Genomic DNA, 9,613 nt, shown 5'->3' on the forward strand with positions numbered 1-9,613 from the left:
AACTAGAGCTATAAGCAGCAACGTGGATGAGACATGTAGATTGATTCCAATCATGTACATCCCAAAAGCAGGCATACTAAATTGTAATATTTAGCTACACAACATTCAGAAAATGAAGATCATGGCATCTGGTCCCATCGCTTCATGGGAAATAGATGGGGAAACAGTGGAAACGGTGTCAGACTTTATTTTTTGGGGCTCCAAAATCACTGCACATGGTGACTGCAGCCATGAAATTAAAAGACACTTACTCCTTGGAAGGAAAGTTATGACCAACCTAGATAGCATATTCAAAAGCAGAGACATTACTTTGCCAACAAAGGTCCGTCTAGTTAAGGCTATGGTTTTTCCTGTGGTCATGTATGTATGTGAGAGTTGGACTGTGAAGAAAGCTGAGTGTCAAAGAACTGATGCTTTTGAACTGTGGTGTTGAAGAAGACTCTTGAGAGTCCCTTGGACTGCAAGGAGATGCAACCAGTCCATTCTGAAGGAGATCAGCCCTGGGATTTCTTTGGAAGGAATGATGCTAAAGCTGAAACTCCAGTACTTTGGCCACCTCATGCAAAGAGTTGACTCATTGGAAAACATTCTGATGCTGGGAGGTATTGGGGGCAGGAGGAGAAAGGGATGACAGAGGATGAGATGGCTGGATGGCATCACTGACTGGATGGATGTGAGTCTGAGTGAACTCCGGGAGTTGGTGATGGACAGGGAGGCCTGGCGTGCTGTGATTCATGGGGTCGCAAAGAGTCGGACATGACTGAGCGACTGAACTGAACTGAACATAGGAATATAAACTATAAGTGAAAGCAAGGAGATAATGATCGTGAAGGAGAAAATGATGATTACCTAGGGGGAAGTTGGAGTGAAGGGAGTGTGACAGGGAAGGAACACACAGGAGCCTAATGAAGGTTTGATTCTATTATTGATCTTGGTGGCAATTACATAATGTATGCTCCGTAATTCGGAGAAGGCAATGGCACCCCACTCCAGTACTCTTGCCTGGACACTCCCATGGACGGAGGAGCCTGGTGGGCTGCAGTCCATGGGGTCGCTAAGAGTCCAACACGACTGAGGGACTTCACTTTCACTTTTCACTTTCATGCATTGGAGAAGGAAATGGACTCTTCTTGCACGTGTATTAGTTCTCTAATGCTGCTACAACAAACTACCACAAACTTAGTGGCTTAACACATAAACTTATTCTCCTAAAAGTTCGGTAGGTCCAAATCCAAAATGGGTCTCACTGGCTTAAGATCAAGGTGTTGGCAGGGCTGTGATCCTCTCTAGAGGGTCTAGGAGAAAACACCTTTTCTTGCCTTACCTATTTCCTAGAGGCTGCTTGAATTCTTTGGCCTTTTTAGCTTCAAAGCCAGAAATGGCTGGTACAATCTTTCATACAAGGCAGCATTCTGACACTGAGCCTGATATTTCGGCCTCCCTCTTGAACATTTAAGGACCCTTGCCATTATTATTGATTGAGTCACTCAGGACATTTTCCATACCTTAAGGTTAGCTCATTAGTAACCTAAATTCCATTTTCTACCTTAATTCCCCTTTGCCATGCAATGTAAAACATCCACAGATACTGGGGACATGGACGCCTTGGGGAGGCCATCAGTTTGCCTACCACAGCACACAATATGTACGTTTCTAAATCTGTGTTCTATTTCTCAGTGACAAAAGGTTAAAAGTAAAATTTGGTATATAAATACAAAGAATTCCTATACAACCATGAAAAAGAATGACCCTTTTAAACTTAGTGTTATGGAATAGTCTCTAAGAAGCATTTAAAAAGTAGTGTTAGAACTACTGTGTAAAGTATGCTGTCATTTCTGCAAAAAAGTATGAGGAAAAGCATATCTGTATGTTTCTCCTTTTCTGTGCTCAAACCATATACGAAAACAAAATTAAAGTAAGGGAAGGAGCTTTTCTATTTGCCTAAGAAGTATTTCTTAGTGACCTAAAATCAGGAGGTTTCACCAACCCTTTGAAGATAATAGTAAGGAATCAGCACCAGCCCTTGAAAAGACACACAGAATTGCATGGAATTTACAGAGAAGATAATATGGAATTACTATGCAAACAAAACCCTTTCCTGGCAATCATATCTTTAAATAAATCACTAACAAAATAAAAAAGAATGTCATGCAGATGGAAAATTACACCATTCACTTTAACCAGGATGTAAATTCTGTGGCAGAATTCAGAATTGCAAAGAAAACAATAGATAAATACAATTAGTTATGTAATGTTTGGGAACCTCCTGGAGAGCAGCCAGCCCCCTGGAATAAGGCCAAGCACGACGACATCCCAGGGGAGCCATCGATGGGAGGGAGATCCCAGCACCTGTGATGTGGGGGCCACTGGACCATTTCCAGCCTATGTCTGAACACTGATGTACCAACATTTCCTCCAGACCCACTAAGAAGTCTGGGGTCGATGATGCTGATCTGAAGCGTGGAAACGGGTCAGTCCAGAAATCTGTAGTACATTCTACATTCATCCTACTGCCATCTTGAGAATCCCGCGTCCATGCGCAAGGGAGAGACCGGATCAAACTAGGATTCATTCACTCATTCATTCATTTTTTTTCACTTATCCGCTCATTCATTTAATCAGTATTTACTGAGTGGCTTTATCTTTCAAGTACTAACAGTGTAAGACACAAAATTTTTTAAAACGGGTAAAACCATACTGTTTTGCTTAGGAATGAATACACAGGTGGTAATACACGAAAATAAGAAAATGACTATCTTAAAAGTCAAGGTGATGGCTACATCCAGGGGAGGTGAGGGGAATATCATCAGGAAGGGACACCTAGGGTAGGTGGAAAATGGCCCAGTCTTGGGTTGGGCAGCCCATTCTAAGCTGCCTGACCCCTGTATACAAAGAGAAGAGTGACTATATAGATAAGGACTGGAAACATGCTGGTTGTAACAGATTAGTGGGGTTTCTGCACTTGGGGATACTAATGATTGTGCACTCTTGTTACTCTCCCTCCAAGTTTAAAATAACCACCACAGCCATATTCCTGGGAGACCGACAAAGAGGTAAGTAGCACAAGCTATTCTGAAAATTAAGCCCATTTTCTTATTCTTATATACAAATAGACAATCACAGACCAGAAAACACTGGAAGGAGTCCTATGAATGCAAGATACAAGCTACTTGGATTTTTCTGACTAATAAATGTCAGAAATGTATTTCTCTAGGCATCCTTATTTAATAGCTTTAAATTGTGTTTAATATCATTTACTATTCATGTTTGAGGATTGAAATCTTGTTCTTTGACAAAAGATGATAAATTCTGTATGTTTAACTTTGGAACATTAAAATTTCCAAAAGAATAAAATGAAAAAGATGGAGGAAAGTATGTTAAAAAAAAAAAAAAATTCCCAGAGCTGAAGTAACATACGAGTAGTCATACTTGGCCCATAGAAAGCTGAGGAGAATGAACTAGAAAAACTCACTCTTGGACATACCTTCACAACATTTCAGATCCCAAATACAAAAAGAAAACCCTAGAAAATATGAGAGAGAAATACCAAGCCAGTGGTTTGCTGCCCTCCTCCAGGGGATCTTCCTGACCCAGGGATTGAACCCATGTTTCTTAAGTCTCTTGCACTGGCAGACAGGTTCTTTATCTGTAGCGCAACCTGAAAAGCCCATCAAGTGGGTATGGAGGGACAATAAGACATTTTCTTGCATGCAAGGATCAAAGTTTCCCATCTAGATACACCTTCTGAGGAAATTACTTGAGTAAAATGAGAGTCAAAAGATATAATGGAATGCACATGGAAATTAAAAAAAAAACTGGATATAAACTGTGCAGGAAGTAAATGATCTAAATTAGAATAGAAAGCTGATAGGCTCTGAGGAAATATTTTCAAGGAGAAGAAGAGCATGAACCCTAAATTTAGATACAAATTTTTAAAATGAGGAATTAGAAACCACAGGGGGAAAAATACCAAAAACTGTATGGAAGAGTCAGGTCAATTATGAGGTGAGTTAAAATGAGGTATAGTTGTGGGAAGGTGGTGGCCAGTCAAGAAAGAGAATCTACAAGATTCAGACCTTAGGGACATTCTTTGAGCAACTTAAGGTCAGAACACTCAACCAATAGAGGATAAAATGTAATCCCCGAATACAGTTTGGCCCTCCAGTGCATACAATATATGTAGACAAAACAGAAGGCTTGAATGTGGTTATCAACCATGACAACACACAAGTAGAACAACTCACAGAAGAGGGAGAACTATAGTGGGCAGACAACTCACCCAAGGATATTGTAGAGCTGATGGACACAAACGTATAGTTTTAAATATAAGTAAAGGCTATTTAAGACCATAAGTCAACCTCATAAAATAAAATAAATGTAATAAAAATAACTGGGTTACCAGGGATTAAGGTTGGGGAGAGAACTGTCTGCAAAGAGGGGCATGAGGAAATTTTACTGGGTGGTGGAGATATTCTACACTTGCTTTTGGTGGTGGCTACATTACTGTTTATGTCTGCCAAAGTTCACAGAACTGTATATACAAAAAAGAGTGAATTTTACTGCATGTAAATTATAATCTATTAAGTCCAGGAAAGGGTAGAGAAGATAAAAGTGAACTAAATCCTCATTTTTTATATTGAAGACTCAAAAGTAGTACATGAAGTTGATAAATCAACAAATAACCATACAAGCAAGAAACAGCTAAAAGTACTTCTTGGAAAGCAGTACTGAAGAAATAAGGCTATTATTTAGCTTTATAATCTTACTATATGTATTTTTACTTATTTATTGATATCAGCTTTTTTTAAAATTCTGAAACATTTTAAAAATACATAAAACTCTCCTTAGTAGTACAAAGAACTTCTATATATTCCTTTGCTCTCAATAATCTCCTTTGTAGCAAAGGATCCAATCCAGGCTCACACGTTGCACCCAGATGTCATCATGTTTTGTCCTCCAACTTGGGTTAGTCTGAGGCTTCCTTGTGACTAGACCCAAGTAAGCATTTAATATCATTGAAGAGACGCTGTGTTTCCACTGCATCCTAGCAGGTGCTATATGAGGTTGATTTGCTCTACTACTGCTGGTATTAACTAAGATGACATCTACCATTCCATTCCAATAACAAAGGGCTCATCTTAGGCTTCCTCCTTCCCATATCTCTATTTCCCTTCTCTGAGTGAAAATTACTAGCTCTTGTTATCCTCAATATACTTACTTTTTTGCTTAATTCCTCTATATGTATCCAATCTCCTGAAGCCATCAGGTTGCCACCCTACCAGTACACCTTCTTTGTGGCTCTGGCCACTGCCAGGCTACCTTCCCATCTCACTTGGCATGAATTATTCTGATAAAAACTTAAAAAGGAAAAAATTAACTATCCAAATACTATAAAAAGAATAAAACATAACATTGTGAGAATTTGTGTCAAGTAATATTCTTACTCTGGGACTTCCTTGTAGCTCAGATAGTAAAGAATCTGCCTGCAATGCAGGAGACCAGAATTCAATCCCTGGGTCAAGCAGATCCTCTGGAGAAGGATGTGGCAATCCACCCCAGCATTCTTGCCTGGAGAATCCCATACACGAGGAGCCTGGAGGGCTACAGTTCATGGGGTCACAAAGAGTCAGATATGATTGAGCAACTAATACTATTACTATTGAGCAAATACTACTGTTACTACTAATATTCTTCAGTTCAGTTCACTCAGTCATGTCCAACTCTTTGCGACCCCAGAGACAGGCTTCCCTATCCATCACCAACTTCCGGAGCTTGCTCAAACTCAGGTTCAACAAGTTGGTGATACCATCCAACCATCTCACCCTCTGTCATCCCCTTCTCTTCCTGTCCTCAATCTTTCCCAGCATCAGGGTCTTTTTAAATGAGTCAGTTCTTTGCATTAGGTGGCCAAAGTATTGGAGCTTCCATCTCAGCATCAGTCCTTCCAATGAATATTCAGGACAGATTTCCTTTAGGGTTGACTGGTTTGCTCTCCTTGCAGTCTGAGGGATTCTCAAGAGTCTCCTTCAACACCACATTTCAAAACCATCAATTCTTCAGTGCTCAGCTTTCATTATGATCCAACTCTCACATCCATACATGACTACTGGAAAAACCATAGCCTTGACTAGACAGACCTTTGTTGGCAAAGAAATGTCTCTGCTTTTTAATATACTGTCCAGGTTGGTCATAGCTTTTCTTCCAGCGAGGAAGCGTCTTTTAATTTCATGGCTGCAGTCACCATCTGCAGTGATTTTGGAGCCCAAGAAAATAAAGTCTCTCACTGTTTCCACTGTTTCCCCATCTATTTGCCATGAAGTGATGGGACCAGATGCCACGATCTTAGTTTTCTGAAAGTTGAGTATTAAGCCAACTTTTTCCACTCTCCTCTTTCACTTTCATCAAGAGGCTTTTTAGTTCCTTTTTGCTTTCTGCCATAAGGGTGGTGTCATCTGCATATCTAAGGTTACTGATATTCTATTGGCAATCTTGATTCCAGCTTGTGCTTCATCCAGCCCAGCGTTTCTCATGATGTACTCTGCATATAAGTTAAATAAGCAGGGTGACAATATACAGCCTTGATGTACTCCTTTCCCAATTTGGACCAATCCACTGTTCCATGTCCGGTTCTAACTGTTGCTTCTTGACCTCCATACAGATTTCTCAGGAGGTAGGTAAGGTGTTCTGGTATTCCCATCTCTTAAAGAATTTTCCAATTTGTTGTGATCCACACAATCAAAGGCTTTAGCATAGTGAAGCAGAAATAGATGTTTTTTCTGGAATTCTCTTGCTTTTTCTATGATCCAAATTATTCTTTGATTTATAGAGCAATAAGAATATTAGTTGGAATTCTCTTGCTTGGATCATAGAAAAAGCAAGAGAATTCCAATTAATATTCTTACTGCTCTCAAAATCAAGGGGTAACCTAGATCCATGGTTTTCCATCCCCACCCAGCACACCACAGTTATAAGGTACTTCAAAGTTTGATCTGTTCTAGAAAGAAGTATGAAGTGTATAACTTGCCTCTATTATTCTCCTCCTGATATCATGTACTGCACATAAACCCCAATATTCTCACATACACAGCACTTTACCACTTTATGTGCTGGGCCCTTGGTAACCTGAATTTACCACATGAAAGAAGTCTTTACCTGAAATGTCACAGTAGATGGTCTGCTGGTAGAGCTTGGCTTCCCGGGGATTAAAGTACACAGTGATTTCAGCTGATGAATTGGGCCAGACATCGCCTTCCTAAAAACATGAAAGAATTATTAAAAAACAATATGATGAAGGGAAGACACTGCTTTTAAATGCTGTTATTATAACTCTAGGAAATTTGAAGGAAATATTTTGACAAAAAATAAAAGAAAGCACAACTTTACCCAATAGATAGGAAATTTCTATTATTTGTCAAGAGGTGATACAAGCTGGAAAAAAGCTTCAAAGATCATTTCAGTGAGTAAATGGATTTATAATTACTTACTAAAGGAAGCTAGAGTACTTAGGGCATTTTCTAAAGTTTGTAGATTCAACTAACATTCATTGTACGCCAATGCGTGTACAGCATTGGGCTTCAGAGATTAAGAAAGGCAAGGTCTAAGATTGCATGGAACTCATCTCTTAGAGGGATGATAAAAAATGTACACAAATATCTTAAAATATATGTGATAACTGCTATCTGTGCTTTAGCTACATAAGATCCAGATACTGCTTTTCACACGCAAAGAAGTGATCTAATTCACTTGACGGAGAAGCCATGTTCTGAGCCTTTGAGTGACAGCGTAAGGAAATACTCTTATTTTGTGAAAATACCCAAGGTCTGAGGCAGAATGATGGCCAAATCGAACTCTGGTTCTGATCCTGTGTGATATTATTTCTCATTTTAACTCAAACTACTCAAAAGTTGTAATAAGAAAACTGAGGTTTGAAACTGTAATGCAACATACGACAATATCAGAATCTCCTTGAGATAACCTTTTGAAAAACATTTTCTACTAACCATGTAACCTCTCAGGGCTGTAAAAGGACATGTTATATCACCTGCCTCAAAGGGTTTCCATGATGAGGGATCATGAGGTCAAATGCTTTTGACCCACATTTAGTACACAGTAAGAGCTCAGCAAATAATGGCTTGCTATGATTGATGTTATTCTTTTGCCACTTGGAATGACTAAGATGAAAATATCAGAAAAATTAGGGAAGAAAATGTGTTTTTTTCTAAGGTTTTTGTAAATAAGGCCACGTAGAGTATCAGTGATAAGCACATCCAAAAATGTATAAACACTCCTACCAACTAAATAAAAAACTAAGGAAGGTGACGATAAATAATCAGGATCCAGTTTCAGACAATCCATCATGCATGTTCTATTTCCATTCTGACTTGACATGAACACAGTGCTGGAATAAAGAATTAAGCAGACACGAAAGGGGTTTAAAATGCAGATATCAAACAAGAGGGCAAGGAAGAGAAAAGTAGAGTCAATTTGGGTTTGCTTATGAAGGTAACTGTCTGGTGAGTGTGCTTCTCAGGTTGTATGCCCCTGCTTCAGGAGAGTAAAGGGCACGGAGACTCCAAGAAGGAGCAGTGAGGGCTGTGGGGGTCATGTGGGTCCTGGGAGCTCTCACATCCCTTCAGCCCACCAGGATGAAGGCCCTGTGAGGGTGAGTGCTAGCCTATCTCCAGCACCTAAACCAGAGGTGGCTCAGAGTAAGTGTTCAATATATTTATTGAATTGGTTGTATCCATTCAGTTTGCCCAATGTGTAGTTATTGGCAGTTGCCTATTCATCTTTGCAACCTATTTCTGCCACCTTCTCCTCAACTGGAACCCAAAAGTCATACAGTTTTAGATCTGACAGGGACTTTTGAGATCATGCAGGGAATAGAGAAGTCCTAAGCACTTTCACTTATTTGGGCATCTCACTGTAGCCCTTTTCCAAACTTGTATCTGATATCTGCTCTCTTCTGATAAATAGTGAATACCTCACCCGTTTTGATTTGTGGGGATTCTGGTGATATGGAGTGCTGTGTACGTTTGTGGTTAGAACAAGCAGAGAGGCCAAGCAGAAAAGGTGGTTCATCCATTCAGTGGTATATCAGTGGGTAGTCCATCTTAGAATGGTTGAAGACCTGGGCTTACTCCTAACCCACAAGACAAATGTATTCCCCTGGAGGGATCAGGCTCTGCTTTGTTTGGAAGTGTAGAATGGATACAGCTAACCTGTTCCCATTCAAACTGCTTGACCACAGAGGCCATCGTGGATACCTAGAAAATCTCTACTGGAAAAGCCTCACCAAAATGGTAGGAAATGCCCCAAAAAGGATATGCTGGAAGACAGATAAGCTCAGTACCTGTGGATAAATTCAAGTGTTATGGTTCCCACTGCTGGGCATACACACTGAGGAAACCAGAATTGAAAGAGACACATGTACCCCAATGTTCATCGCAGCACTGTTTATAATAGCCAGGACATGGAAGCAACCTAGATGTCCATCAGCAGATGAATGGATAAGAAAGCTGTGGTACATATACACAATGGAGTATTACTCAGCCATTAAAAAGAATACATTTGAATCAGTTCTAATGAGGTGGATCAAACTGGAGCCTATTAT

General features: G+C 39.8%; 1 protein-coding gene across 1 annotated transcript in view; it reads right to left on the bottom strand.

Annotated features, from left to right (window-relative positions):
• The window catches only part of HYDIN (HYDIN, axonemal central pair apparatus protein), a 474,307-nt gene that overhangs the window by 229,700 nt on the left and 234,994 nt on the right, over positions 1-9,613 (bottom strand). The window contains 1 exon segment of the mRNA XM_010850902.1: positions 7,153-7,252. Within this exon segment, the coding sequence (XP_010849204.1) occupies positions 7,153-7,252 (100 nt within the window).

The sequence above is a fragment of the Bison bison genome, unplaced genomic scaffold, assembly GCF_000754665.1.
Source record: "Bison bison bison isolate TAMUID 2011002044 unplaced genomic scaffold, Bison_UMD1.0 scf7180017864297, whole genome shotgun sequence".
In the NCBI taxonomy this organism is placed as follows: domain Eukaryota; kingdom Metazoa; phylum Chordata; class Mammalia; order Artiodactyla; family Bovidae; genus Bison; species Bison bison.